At 44.3% G+C, this 15,330-nt stretch overlaps 1 protein-coding gene across 2 annotated transcripts in view; it reads left to right on the top strand.

Annotated features, from left to right (window-relative positions):
• Positions 1-15,330, top strand: part of NVL (nuclear VCP like) — a 102,827-nt gene that overhangs the window by 79,523 nt on the left and 7,974 nt on the right. For both annotated transcript variants that reach the window (XM_033195683.1, XM_033195684.1), the window contains exons 19-20: positions 2,532-2,638; positions 14,481-14,557. In XM_033195683.1, coding sequence (XP_033051574.1) covers positions 2,532-2,638; positions 14,481-14,557 — 184 coding nt within the window. The remainder of the gene's footprint in view (positions 1-2,531; positions 2,639-14,480; positions 14,558-15,330) is intronic.

The following is a 15,330-nucleotide window of genomic DNA, read 5'->3' as shown; positions in this document are numbered from 1 at the left end:
AGGCCGGGCGCGGTGGCTCAAGCCTGTAATCCCAGCACTTTGGGAGGCCGAGACAGGCGGATCACGAGGTCAGGAGATCGAGACCATCCTGGCTAACACGGTGAAACCCCGTCTCTACTAAAAAATACGAAAAACTAGCCGGGCGAGATGGCGGGCGCCTGTAGTCCCAGCTACTCGGGAGGCTGAGGCAGGAGAATGGCATAAACCCAGGAGGTGGAGCTTGCAGTGAGCTGAGAACTAGCCACTGCACTACAGCCCGGGCGACAGAGCGAGACTCCGTCTCAAAAAAAATAAAAAATAAAAGTTAGCCGGGCATGCTGGTGGTTGCCTATAATCCCAGCTGCTCGGGAGGCTGAGGCAGGAGAATTGCTTGAACCGGGGAGGCAGAGGTTGCAGTGAGCTGAGATTGTGCCACTGCACTCCAGCCTGGGCGACAGAGTGAGACTCCATCTGAAAACAACAACATGTTGCACAACCTAAATATATACCATTTTTCTTTGTCATTTTACAAAATTATTTAATCAACTTTAAAAAATAAAAATGGCCAAAAGATTTGTACAGTTACTTCACCATAGGAGTTGTACAAATGGCACATAAACTCATGAAAAATGCTTCACACCATTGGTCACTAGAGGAAGTCTAGAGGCAGAACCAATTAGGAGGACTTATGTTTTGCCTTGACTGAGGGTTGACATAATCAGAGGAATGCTTGATGGAAATTGGTTAGAGGGAAGGGAGAAACCTGCCTGGTATTTGGGAGGTACGGTGGGGTAGAGTGGTGTGGTGATCATTATCTGAGATAGGGAATCCTGGAGGAAGAGCAGTTTGGGGCCAGAAGGTGAGGTGGACTTTTCATTTTCTTAAGGAGATTTTTTATTTTTTTGTTTGTGTTTTTGAGACGGAGTCTCACTCTGTCACCCAGGCTGGATTGCACTGGTACGATCTCAGCTCGTTGCAACCTCCGCCTCCCAGATTCAAGAGATTCTCCTGCCTCAGCCTCCCAAGTAGCTGGGATTACAGGTGTGCGCCACCACACCCAGCTAATTTGTGGGGTTTTTTTTAGTAGAGACAGGGTTTCGCCATGTTGGTCAGGCTGGTTTCAAACTCCTGACCTCAGGTGATCTGCGACTACACGTGGCCAAAGAGATGTATTTTGATGAGCGGAAGTTTTTCATTTAAATAAAATGCAATTTATTAATTTTTTATTTTTTAAAAAGAGGTTCTTCTCATCTCATTTTAATTGCTTTTTTTTTTTTTTTGAGACAGTATCGCTCTGTTGGCCGGGCTGGAGTGCAGTGGCACGATCTCAGTTCACTGTGACCTCCGACTCCCGGGCTCAAGCCGACTCAAGCAATCAAGCAATTCTCCTGCCTCAGCCTCCCGAATAGGTGGGATTACAGGTGTGTGCCACCATACCCAGCTAACTTTTGTATTTTTAGTAGAGACAGGGTTTCACCATATTGGCCAGACTGGTCTCAAACTCCTGACCTTGGGTAATCCACCCACCTTGGCCTTCCAAATTCCTGGGATTACTGCTGTGAGCCACCCCGCCCAGCCATTAATTGTTTTTTTTGTTTGTTTGTTTTTTATTTGAGACGGAGCCTTGCTCTGTCGCCCAGGCTGGAGTGCAGCGGTGCAATCTCGGCTCCCTGCAACCTCCGCCTCCCGGGTTCACATCATTCTCCTGCCTCAGCCTCCCAAGTAGCTGGGACTACAGGCACCCGCCACCACACCCGGCTAATTTTTTGTATTTTTAGTAGAGATGGGGTTTTACCGTGTTAGCCAGGATGGTCTCTATCTCCTGACATCGTGATCTGCCTGCCTCGGCCTCCCAAAGTGCTGGGATCACAGGCATGAGCCTCCGTACCCGGCCTAATTGCATTTTTTAAAAGATTTTATTTGTTTGGTCTGAGCACGGTGGCTCACATCTGTAATCCCAGCACTTTGGGAGGCAGAGAAGGGTGGATTGCACTCGGGAGTTCAAGACTACCCTGGGCAACATGGCAAAATCCTGTCTCCACTAAAAATACAAAAATTAGCCAGCCAGACGTCGTATGTGCTCACTCATAAGTGGGAGCTAAGCTATGAGGACACAAAGCATAAGAATGATACAGTGGACTTCTGCGGACTCGAGGGAAAGGGTGAGAGTGGTTGAGGGATAAAAGACTGCACACTGAGTACAGTGTGTGCTGCTCCAGCGATGGGTGCACCAAAATCTCAGAAATCACCAAATAACTTACTCATGTAGCCAAACACCACCTGTTCCCCAAAAACCTATTGAAATAAAAAATTAATTAATTAATTAAAGTAAGTAAAAGAAAAAAAATTAGCCAGGCATGGTGGCATGCATCTGTAGTCTTAGCTACTCAGGAGGCTGAGGTGGTAGAATCATCGGAGTCTGGGAGGTTGAGGCTGCAGTGAGCTGAGATCATGCCACTGTACTCCAGCCTGGGAGACGGAACAAGACCCTGTCTCTAAAAAATAAAAATAAAAGGTTTTATTTAAGACTTTTTTTCTCCCTTCTTCTCTAGATATAATTGACCCTGCAATCCTGCGCCCAGGCCGCCTGGACAAAACACTGTTTGTGGGTTTACCACCGCCTGCAGATCGCCTTGCCATCTTAAAAACTATCACAAAAGTGAGTAAAGGAAATGGTATATTTTTATATGTGTTTCTCTTGTTTTAAATAGAGACAGTTATAAGAGGTAGTAATTTAGTTGACTGATTAACTTTTCTTTTCTGTAACTGTTTGCCCAGCCTATATCTCCCAAAGGGAAGGTGAACTGATCTTCAATTATTACTTTAAAATAATTTACATCAGATCATATTTGAAATGGAGTAGAAACTTTTGGAGAAACTCTAGCACTTTGGGAGGGCGAGCTGGACAGATCTGAGCCCAGGAGTTCAGTACCAGCCTGGGCAATATAGTGAGACTCTGTCTCACTATAGATAGAAAAAATTAACCAGATATGGTGGCATCCGCCTGTAGTACCGTGTATTCAGAAGGCTTAGGTGGAAGGATTGCTTGAGACCAGGAGGTCAAGTCTCCAGGGAGTTGTGATCACGCCACTGCACTCCAGCCTGAGCAACAGAGCAAGACCAATCTTTTTTTTTTTTTTTTTTGAGGCAGAGTCTCACCCTGTCGCCCAGGCTGGAGTGCAATGGCGAGATCTCAGCTCACTACATGCTCCGCCTCCCGGGTTCACGCCATTCTCCTGCCTCAGCCTCCCGAGTAGCTGGGACTACAGGCTCCTGCCACCACACCTGGCTAATTTTTTGTATTTTTTAGTAGAGATGGGGTTTCACCATGTTAGCCAGGCTGGTCTCAAACTCCTGACTTCAAGTGATCCGCCCACCTTGGCCTCTCAAAGTGCTGGGATTACAGGCATGAGCCACCATGCCTGGCCTCCTTGCCTCTGTCATTAGGAACTATGATCGTGAGATTTTGTTTGCTTTAGTCAATGTATGTGGGTGTGTATGTATATACAAATAAGCACACACATATCCAATCATAAGAATTTCCTGTAGTCATGGTGACATGATAATGCTTTCACACTTGTCCTTGGGATTTCATGAACTAAAGAGAAAAGTTGGATTGGTATTTATTTCTAGACGTGCCAGAGATGAGGCATGTGGTATTCAGAGACTTACAGATTTTGAACCAAAAGAATGATTGGCTCATTCTTCCTGCTGTGTTTCATTCAATGTATGGTACTCACACCAGAACAACTTTACACTTCATTAATCTAGAATTTCAGTGCTATTTGCCAAAATCATTAGGCCTCAGACCAAGTGGTGAATATTCAAAGTACCCCACTTTGGCTAGGCACAGTGACTCATGCCTGTAATCCCAGCACTTTGGGAGACTGAGGCAGGTGGATCAGTTGAGGTCAGAAGTTCAAGACCAGCCTGGCCAACATGGCAAAACAGTGTCTCTACAAAAATACAAAAATTAGCTGGGCGTGATGGTGTGCTCCTATAATCCCAGCTACTCAGGAGGCTGAAGCACAAGAAGCACTTGAACCTGGGACGTGGAGGTTGCAGTGAGCCAAGATTGTGCTCCAGCCTGGGCGACAGAGTGAGACTCCATCTCAAAATTTAAAAAAAAGTATCCCACTTCATCAATAAGTATTTGTTATAAACTAAATACATCCTTGATTGTATAGAGACTGAGAAACGTAAGACATTGTCTTACCTATCAGGAGCTTGCCTTCTAGATGATAATAGGAATGTTTATGAAACAATGACAAATATTAATTCATTCCTGAGGAGAAGTAAATAAAGGTGACTGAATAGTGTGGCAATTTCAACTATATTTATAAAGACATACAGTGAAAAACATCAAGAAGGAAATATGCCAACATACAGTGCTTGCCTCTGGGAGATGGCATTATGCATCATTTTTCCACTTTGTTAGTGCTCTTCAACCAAACCCCACCAAGAGCACACATGTAGTTGAACAAGTTGGGCTTATTACTCTTTGCAGTGCAGGAGAATGTACTCCATGGGGAATTGGGGGCATATCTCAGTAAGAGGGTATTAGAACTTAATTATTTGGGATTTGTGTTAGATTTGGGAAGGATTTAATAACGGCCTTTGCCCTGAATGGCTGTTAAAAAGCAAGCATAATTCTATATTTGGGTGACTTAATAAATCTTGCCTAAACGGAAGGAAGATTAGACCAAGGCTAAAACTGTGATTGGCAAAGAAACAGTAGTTATATTAGCTAAGATGGCAGATGTTTGGTAATTTTTGTGTCTTGGACAGAGTTTATGCTTTGTCCATGTTCAGACTTCATTACAGAGTGTTCTCATTTCTGTCTTGATCCTTCACGGTCGCAGAATGGCCTTGTCTAATGTCCGTATTCTGTGGAATTATTTATGTGTAATAGGAGAGCACCACAGCTTCATTGTAAGGGCCCAGCCAGCTTGGAGCAACAAGACCTACCTGATATTATCAGCCTACATGTCAGACGTTACTCTACTCACTGCAACCTCTGCCTCCCAGGTTCAAGTGATTCTCCTGCCTCAGCCTCCCGAGTAGCTGGGACTACAGGCATGGGCCACCGTACCTAGCTAATTTTTGTAGTTTTAGTAGAGTCGGGGTTTCCCCATGTTGGTCAGTCTGGTCTCGATCTCCTGGTCTCATTTGCCTGCCTTGGCCTCCCAGAGTGCTCATTTGCTTTATATTTTCAGATTTTCTCTCATGACTATATATGTATGTATGTATGTATATATGTATGTATTTGGTTTGTCTGTCTGTATAGAATAGTCATCTGGCCGGGCGTGGTGGCTCATGCTTGTAATCCCAGCACTTTGGGAGGCTGAGGCAGGCAGACCACCTGAGGTCAAGAGTTCGAGACCAGCCTAACCAACATGGAGAAACCCTGTCTCTACTGAAAATACAAAATTAGCTGGGCATGGTGGCGCATGCCTGTAATCCCAGCTACTCAAGAGGCTGAGGCAGGAGAATAGCTTGAACCCGGGAAGCAGAGGTTGTGGTGAGCTGAGATCATGCTATTGCACTCCAACCTGGGCAACAAGAGCAAAACTCTGTCTCCAAAAAAAAAAAAAAAAAATAGTCATCTGGTATAAATGGTGTGGGTAACAGAGAGGAGTCCTACAGCTTCCAAGCACAAAGTTGTGAATATGGAAGAAGAAAAAAAAAAAAAAAAACAGAAAAGACATTTCAATAGAGGTCAACTTTGGCTGAGCATGGTGGTTCACACCTGTAATCCCAGCACTTTGGGAGGCCGAGGCGGACGAACCCCACCTCCCGAGTAGCTGGGACTACAGACACGTGCCACCACACCTGGCTAATTTTTGTATTTTTAGGGAAATGAGGTTTCACCATGTTGGCCAGGCTGGTCTGGAACTCCTGACTTCATGATCTGCCCACCTCGGCCTCTCAAAGTGCTGGGATTACAGGCGTAATCTTGGCCATCTTGCCTGGCCAAAAGCAACTTTTGTAGATTGTGGTTTAGACTGCTGCATAGTCAGTCCTCAGCCTCTGTCTATGCCAACAGCAGAAGGGCTTTTGTTAGTTTATTCTCTTTGTCTTGAGAGTGCATTTTTGCTTCAATTCTTACTGTGTCCTATTCTAAGACTTGGAACCTCATTGGGCAGAGTTGCCTAGGAGCAGGACCCACGTGCAGCCTCCCTGTGCCCTGTCTGCCTGCGTTGGCCTGGTGCTCTCTCAAGAGGGCTATTAGCACTGCAATTTCACATCCTTATCTTAACCTCATCCTTCAGAGGTCATGAGTGTTTTTGTTTAAAAAACTTTGTTGATGGCTAAAGCAGGGCAGAGTGAGAGGAAGAGGAAGCACAATATCTAATTTCAGAGGGAAGAAGTCACAAGGCAGACTTCCTGCCCATGTATGTTGTTTGTAAGTCAACAAAGTGAGGAAAATTGGCATTTTGAATGTTTACCCTTTCTATTTCGGTTTGCTGGCTTTTGACTTTAATTTCCCAGATTGTTTTATATACAGTTTTCTCTTTCTCCTATTAACATCTGAAATATTATAAAGAGATTAGAATAAAGATGTTTAGTCCTGTTCTTAAAAGTCTGAAAAAAATTTGTGAGTCAAAGCAACTTCTTCGTATCTTTTGGGATCTAAGTTTCATAAAAGAAGAGTGAGTGGGCCAGGTACGGTGGCTCACGCCTGTAATCCCAGCACTTTGGGAGGCTAAGGCGGGTGGATCACGAGGTCAGGAGTTCGAGACCAGCCTGGCCAACATGGTGAAACGCAGTCTCTACTGAAAATACCAAAAAAAAATTAGCCAGGCATGGTAGCCAGGCATGGGGTACCTGTAATCCCAGCTACTCAGGAGGCTGAGACAGGAGAATCGCTTGAACCCAGGAGGCAGAGGTTGCAGTGAGCCGAGATTGCACCATTGCACTCTAGCCTAGGCAAGGAGAGCGAAACTCCATTTCAAAACGAAACAAAACAAAACAAGAAAGCATTAATGATTCTAAACTCTGATATGTAATTAAGAATAGATTTAAGGGGCCGGGCGCGGTGGCTCAAGCCTGTAATCCCAGCACTTTGGGAGGCCGAGATGGGCGGATCACGAGGTCAGGAGATCGAGACCATCCTGGCTAACACGGTGAAACCCCGTCTCTACTAAAATATACAAAAAACTAGCCGGGCGAGGTGGCAGGCGCCTGTAGTCCCAGCTACTCGGGAGGCTGAGGCAGGAGAATGGCGTAAACCCGGGAAGCGGAGCTTGCAGTGAGCTGAGATCCGGCCACTGCACTCCAGCCTGGGCGACAGAGCGAGACTCCGTCTCAAAAAAAAAAAAAAAGAATAGATTTAAGAATAAAGTTGATTGGGCATGGTGGCTCACGCCTGTAATCCCAGCACTTTGGGAGGCCGAGGTGGGTGGATCACCTGAGGTCAGGAGTTTGAGACCAGCTTGACCAGTATGGTGAAACCCCATCTCTACTGAAAATACCAAAATTGACCAGGCATGGTGGCGTGCGCCTATAGTCCCAGCTACTCGGAAGGCCAAGGCAGGAGGATGGTGTGAACCCAGTGAAGCGAGATCATGCCATTGCACTCCAGCCTGGACACAGAGTGAGACTCCATCTCAAAAAAAAAAAAAATAGATTTATATGACCAAATGAAAATATTTGTTAAAAGTAGTAGCATGTCTTGAATTACTTTTTGAACTTGAGTATTTCATAACATATAATGCTTAATAAGAATTATAGGAAGATATCGGCCGGGCGCAGTGGCTCATGCCTGTAATCCCAGCACTTTGGGAGGCCAAGGCGGGCGGATCACGAGGTCAGGAGATTGAGACCATCCTGGCGAACGCAGTGAAACCCCGTCTCTACTAAAAATACAAAAAAATTAGCCAGGCATGGTGGCAGGCGCCTGTAGTCCCAACTGCTCAGGAGGCTGAGGCAGGAGAATGGCGTGAGCCCGGGAGGCGGAGCTTGCAGTGAGCCGACATCACGCCACTGCACTCCAGCCTGGGCGACAGAGCGAGACTGTCTCAAAAAACAAAAAAAAAAAGATTTATAGGAAAATATCAGTGTAAATGAGCCATAACTTTTTTCAAATTTTAGTAAAATACTATAGATATATAACATAAAATTTACCATTTTAGCCATTTTTAAGTGTATATTTCTGTGGCGGTAAGTACATTCACATTGTTGTGCAACCATCACCACTACTCATCTCCGGAACTTTTTCAGCTTCCCAAACTGAAACTCCATCCCCATTAAACACAAACTGCCCATTCCTTCTTCCTTAGCCCCTAGCAACCACCATTCTACTTTCTGTCTCTATACTTTGCCTATTACTAGGTACCTCATACAAGTAGAATCATACAATATTTGTGGGATAACTGTTTTTTTTTTTCCTTTGAGACAGAGTTTTGCTCTTGATGCCCAGGCTTGAGTGCAGTGGTGTGATCTTGGCTCACTGCAACCTCTGTCTCCCAGGTTCAAGTGATTCTCCTGCCTCAACCTCCTAAATAACTGGGGTTATAGGCACCTGCCACCACACCTGTTTTTTGTTTGTTTGTTTGTTTGTTTGTTTGTTTTGAGACGATGTCTCGCTCTTGTTCCCTAGGCTGGAGTGCAGTGGTGTGATCTCGGCTCACTGCAACCTCTGCCTCCTGGGTTCAAGCAATTCTCCTGCCTCAGTGTCCCGAGTAGCTGGGATTATGGGCACCTGCCACCACACCCGGCTAAGTTTTGTATTTTAGTAGAGATGGTGTTTCACCATGTTGGCCAGGCTAGTCTCAAACTCCTGAACTCAGGTGATCCGCCAGCCTCGACCTCCCAAAGTGCTGGGATTACAGGCATGAGCCACCACACCCAGCCTACACCAGTATTTTTAGTAGACACAGGGTTTCACCATGTTGCCTAGGCTGGTCTCGAACTCTTGACCTCAGGTGATCCGCCCGCCTTGGCCTCCCAGAGTGCTGGGATTACAGGCGTGAGTCACCATGCCCGGCCTATAATTTCCTTAAGGACTATTTTCCTTCTTTTTCTAATAATTCCTTTAGCTTAGCTTTCTGTAGTTACCAAATTATTTGAGATTTCCATTAAGGCCTTTATTAAAAAGTAATATAATATTATTGTAATATAACATATTATTAAGAGAAAATGGCATAAAGAAAAAGCAAATTAGTTTAAGCTTCTAAATACTTGATATCCTGGTACCATTTCAATAAATGATTTTCTGAAATACTTATATTTTGTTTTATAAGCTCTTTATTATGCCATTTAAAATTCGTCTCACCGGGCGAGGTGGCTCATGCCTGTAATCCCAGCACTTTGGGAGGCCGAGGCGGGCGGATCACGAGGTCAGGAGATCGAGATCATCCTGGCTAACACGGTGAAACCCCGTCTCTACTAAAAAATACAAAAAGTTAACCGGGCATGGTGATGGGCGCCTGTTGTCCCAGCTACTCGGGTGGCTGAGGCAGGAGAATGGCGTGAACCCAGGAGGTGGAGCTTGCAGTGAGCTGAGATCGCGCCACTGCACTCCAGCCTGGGCGACGAGCGAGACTCCATCTCAAAAAAAATAATAATAAAATAAAATTATTCTCATTGCTCTCACTTGAGAATAAATAGAATTCATTTTAGTTCTTACTATAAGTCGGAAACATTACCATATTCAATGAAAGAATAGTTTGATTTCAGTGATCCAAAGATTCCTTAGCCCTTATTTCTACTAATTAGAAAGTAATGTTGCTATAGAAACTTTTGGAGGTATCCTAGGTAGAGTACACCTCATGCCCTCAAATAAGGGAGAGTTTGGCTGAGCGTGGTGGCTCGTGCCTGTAATCCCAGCACTTTGGAAGGCCGAGGTGGGTGGATCACGAGATCAGAGATCAGCCTGGCCAACATCGTGAAACCCATCTCTACTAAACATACAAAAAATTAGCTGGGCATGGTAGTCCACATCTGTAATCCCAGCTACTTGGTAGGCTGAGGGAGAAGAATCTCTTGAACCCAGGATGGGGAGCTTGCAGTGAGCCGAGATCACTCCATTGCACTTTAGCCTGGGCCACAGGGCGAGACTCTGTCTCAAAAAAAAAAAAAAAGAAGGACAGTTTGTTACTTTCTTTCGAGGGTATTTGAAATTATTTTTCTAAAGGTTTAATGTTCTAAGAATTAGGAAACTTCTGAGAGTATCTAAATGTGTAACAATGAATTCATTTTCTGAAGCTCATACCCCACCTCATTTATTTATTGTGTTCCTTTATATACTGAGCTTTCTTTCACAAAAGATTTTTCTTAAACAAAGGGTATGCTAAGAATAGAAAGCCAACAATTGCTCCCACTATGCAAATGTGAGAAGAATTCCTCTGCTGGGCGCTGTGGCTCACACCTGTAATCCCAGCACTTTGGGAAGCCGAGGCGGGTAGATCACGAGGCAGGCGGATCACGAGGTCAGGAGTTTGAGACCAGCCTGACCAATATGGTGAAACCCCATCTCTACTAAAATACAAAAATTATCCAGCGTGGTGGCGCATGCCTGTAATCTCAGCTACTCAGGGGGCTGAGGCAGAAGAATCACTTGAACCTGGGAGGCGGAGGTTGCAGTGAACCGAGATTGCGCCACTGCACTCCAGCCTGGCGACAGAGTGAGACACAAAAAAGAAAAATTCCTCTGGGTCCTCACAAAGAGAACACTAAGATGTGATGCACAATGTCTTTAATAATATTTCTGACATAAACACAATAAGCCTCTCGGGACTGAGGCTTGTTGTTTTCTTAATATAAACTGAGGGTATTACTCAAAGCCAGTTCATTAAACAATCTGATGAAGGTCCAAGAAATGCACTCTGAGGGTGCACAGGACCTCGTGGAGGTCCGGCTTAATCCAAGGGTAGAATTTAGATATTGAGAAGTATGAAATAATTGTCTTCTTATGATTGAGCTTTTGATTAAAACAGGACACTAGATACTTTGAGATTAGATTGTCTAACAGCACGTGGAGTGTCCTTAGGGAAGATCCATACAGTTAATGTGACAGTGTGACAGTTGAGGTAAGTTGATGGATTCTTAAAATCACAGAAAGCACCTAATAAGGGCTCCTACCTAATGTGGCAGCCCACCACCATAGCAAGAAAGTCTATGCTAGTCTTCATTTTAAGAAATCACGATTGTATGTTCACTGATGCCCCCCCTTCCCTCTCAAATATAGCACAAAATTATATATACTCATCTGGAGATAAGATACTGGTTTCTTATTATCAAAAATATTAAATAAATAATAAAGTTAACAAACTTCCATAAGGGCCATTCAGTTGCAAATCTGAACTTTAAAACTCAGGTTTTCTAATTCCTCGTCCAGTGTTATTTCCACTTTTTAGCCCTTTTTATTGAAGTGTGATACACCTACAGAAAAGTGGTAAATGTAAAGTAGATTTAGAGAGTCAAAAAAAAAAATTAAAAAGTGGTAAATGTCCGGCTCCATGAATTGTTACAAACAAAGTCTCCAGATCAAGAAAGAGAACACTCCAAGTCTAATTCATAGAATTATGAAGTAGAATGGTGACTGCCAGGGATTGGGAGGCGGGGGCAGGAGGAATGGGGAGTTACTGTTTAATGGATGCATTGTTTTCTTTTGGGAAGACAGAAAAGTTCTGGAGCCGGATAGGGGTGATACAACAATGCGGATGGATTTAATGCCACTGATCTGTACACTGAAAGATGGTTGAAATGGTCAGTTTTTTGTATGTTTTGCCACAATAAAATAGAACATTCCCACACCTACAAAAGCTGCCCTTCTGCTTCCAGTCACTGCCCACTCCTACCTGCCCCCAGGATTGACCACTATCCTGACTCAGTTGAAAATTGTTTACAGTGAAAGATGCTTAGCAATCCTACATTCTGACCCTTTAGTTTTACTACTCAGAGGAAAAAGCACAAGGTTGTTTGCCTAAGATCATAGTTTGGGTCCCAGGTCAAAATGGATTGAATGGGAAATTAACTGTTTCTTGAACCTGTGGTAGATAACATGTCCATTTTATTTAGTGATAGCAACTAACAGATGTATAATTTATGCAGTTCTTGAACATGCCCTGCAGGGATTTAGTAAGAGGCTGGTATGTGAGTGTGGGCAGAGCAACAGGTAACTAGTACACAAGGCCGGCAACTCCAGTCCTCTCAGCCAGGTCACCGAACCCTGTGCCTGGAGCACTTTGCCAGGCTGACGCTTTACACTAAGAAAAGCTTACTGGGCAGGTGCTGTGGCCCACACCTGTAATCCCAGCACTTTGGGAGGCCAAGGTGGGCAGATCACTTGAGCTGAGGAGTTTGAGATCAGTTTGGGCAACATCGTGAAACCCCATCTCTACAAAAAATACAAAAATTAGCCAGGTGTGGTGGTGGGTGTCTGTAGTCCCAGCTACCCAAGAAGCTGAGGTGGGAAGATGGCTTGAGCCCGGGAGGTGGAGGTTGCAGTAAGCCAAGATTGCGCCACTGCACTTCAACCTGGGTGACAAAGCCAGACTGTCTCAAAGAAAAAAAAAGAGAAAAGCTTAATGGCTTGTGTTTATTTACTTTTGTGTGTGTTTCTTCTTTTCTTTTTTTTTTTTTTTTTTTTCGAGACCAAGTCTCCGTCACCCAGGCTGGAGTGCAGTGGTACGATCTTGGCTCACTGCAGCCTCCGCCTCCTGGGTTCCAGTGATTCTCCTGTCTCAGCCTTCCGAGTAGCTGTAATTACAGGCACACGCCACCATGCCCAGCTAATTTTTGTTTTAGTAGAGACGGGATTTCACCATGTTGGCCAGGCTGGTCTCAAACTCCTGACCTCAGGTGATTTGCCCTCCTCGGCCTCTCAAAATGCTGGGATTACAGGTGCGAGCTGCCGCGCCCGGCCGTGTTTCTTCTTAAAATAGTTACTTAATAATACAGTATTTGCTACACAGGAAAGAACATATGCAATGTATATATAAGTTATGAATCAGAATAATAAGCAAATACTCATAAGCTTACCATCCAACTGTCACACATTTTAAATAATTAAAAGCTGTTTTGATTGGGTGCAGTGGCTTATGTCTGTAATCCCAGCATTTTGGGAGGCTGGGGCAGGAGAATTGCTTGAGGCCAGGAGTTTGAGATAAGCCTAGGCAACATAGCAAGACCCCATCTCTGAAAAAAAGTAGACCCGGTAGCTCACACCTGTAATCCCAACACTTTGGGAGGCTGAGGTGAGCAGATCACCTGAGGCCAGGAGTTTGAGACCAACCTGGCCAAACCCCATTTCTACTAAAAATACAAAAAATTAGCCAGGAGTGGTGGCATGTGCCTGTAGTCCTAGCTACTCAGGAGTGCAGTGTTGCGATCTTGACTCAGGCTTAGCCAGGCATGGTCGCATGTAGTTCCAGTTCCTCCGGAGGCTGAGGTAGAAGGATCTCTTGTGCCCAGGAGGTCAAGTCTGTTGTGGTTGTTCCACTGCACTCCTGCCTGGGCGACAGAGCAAGACCCTAGGGGGAAGACAAAGCTCGTTTTGTTTGCCTCTGCAGTTTGTCACTAAAAATATTATTAAACATAATGTATGCAAGCAAGGTACTGGGTTAAGTGTTAAAACTCTGGGTTGGTTTGTTTTCTCTACATCCAGTCTCATGAGAAATTCTGAGTTCTAAGTTGCAACATACTTGTCATTGCTAATGTCTCTTGAAATGAGCTGAAGGGGAATTGGCACCCAAATCAGGATTGAGTGTTAGATAAATGATTAAGAAAGAATATACTGAGCTCAGAGGACTTTGTGCTTTTATTATAGAGCAAATACTGCTCCTTCTCTCCTGGCCAGGTTCAGTATTATTTCTCCCGTCCTAGCCAGCCTCATACCAACACTAAGCATTGCTTAAGTATTTGCCTTATTTAAGCTGGAAAGGAAATGTGTTTCTTCACCTTTGGAAAGATCGAGGTGCTGGTTCATTCTTGTTGATGGTGTTTAGTATTTGCTGCAGCTGTACACAAATTCCTCAAACTTCATGAGCATAAATTGTTTGCCTTTAGCTTTCTCAAGTTTGGAATCTGCTTCTTAGCCTCATTTCTCAATATTGAAATTTGTATAAATCTTAACAGCACTGGTCTAGAAGTCAGTTATACTCATTTAGTCAAACAGCCATTATTAAGAACCTATTATGTAGATGAATATGGTCTTTATCTTTATTTTGAGACTCGGTCTCACTCTGTCGCCCAGGCTGGAGTGCAGTGGCGTGATCTCTGCTCACTATAACCTCCACCTCCAGGGCTTAAGCAGTTCTCATGCCTCAGCCTCCTGAGTAGCTGGGACTACAGGTGTGTACCATAATGCCCGGCTAATTTTTGTATTTATAGTAGAGACGGGGTTTCACCAGGTTCCCCAGGTTGGTGTCGAACTCCTGACCTCAGGTGATCTGCCCACCTTGGCCTCCCAAAGTGCTGGGATTACAAGGATGAGCCACCATGCCTGGCATGGTCTTTAAAACTTCAATGAAAAATCATTTTTCTCTCTTACTTAGAATGGTACCAAACCACCACTGGATGCAGATGTAAATTTGGAAGCAATTGCTGGTGACCTTCGCTGTGATTGCTATACGTAAGTGTTTAAATCTTAAGTCAATTCACTCTCTGGGGTTCAATTTCCTCATCTATAAAATGAGGTGTGATGATGCTCACCTCAGCAGATTGTTGGGAGGATTAAATGAGGTATCCCATGAAGCATATAAAGTGTCTGGCATCTCCCTTCTTAGAGAAGAGACTGCACATTTGGAGGCTCTGAAGGAATTCCCGGGAACAGGGGAGTCCTTTCATATGTTGACTCTTGGTACTTAACCTACCCTAATCAGCATTGCTGTCCTTCACAAATGTACTGGTGCGTCAGCATTTAAAAGAGACTGATCTACAATTGCCACATTTTCCAGCCCTCAGGATGCATTTTCACTGCACACCTTTTTACCTCCACATAGCCTGTAGTAACATCAGGAAATCTGACATTTCTGCCTTCTTCCTTCCTATGTTTGTGGTTGTTACAGTTGTTAGTTTTTCTTCATGTGTTTTGAAGTAAATTTGTTAACTTTCCCAATTTGGGTACACAGAGTTTAACTAACAGAGACAATACCCCCTATGGCTTTTTGTTTTGTTTCTTTCTTTTTTTTTTTTTCCAGACAGGGTTTCCCTCTTTCACCCAGGCTGGAGTACAGTGGCATGATCATGGCTCACTGTAGCCTTTACTTCCTTTGTTGAGAAACAGTCCTCTGACCTCAGCCACCCGGATAGCTGGGACTACAGGTGCACGCCACCATGCCCAGCTAATTTTTTTAAAAAATTTTGTAATTATGGGGTCTTGCCATATTGCCCAGGCTCGTCATG

Source organism: Trachypithecus francoisi, unplaced genomic scaffold (assembly GCF_009764315.1).
Source record: "Trachypithecus francoisi isolate TF-2019V2 unplaced genomic scaffold, Tfra_2.0 Lachesis_group5, whole genome shotgun sequence".
Lineage (NCBI taxonomy): Eukaryota > Metazoa > Chordata > Mammalia > Primates > Cercopithecidae > Trachypithecus > Trachypithecus francoisi.
Note: the sequence above shows the minus strand (reverse complement) of the source record. Positions and strands in the feature narration are given on the sequence as shown.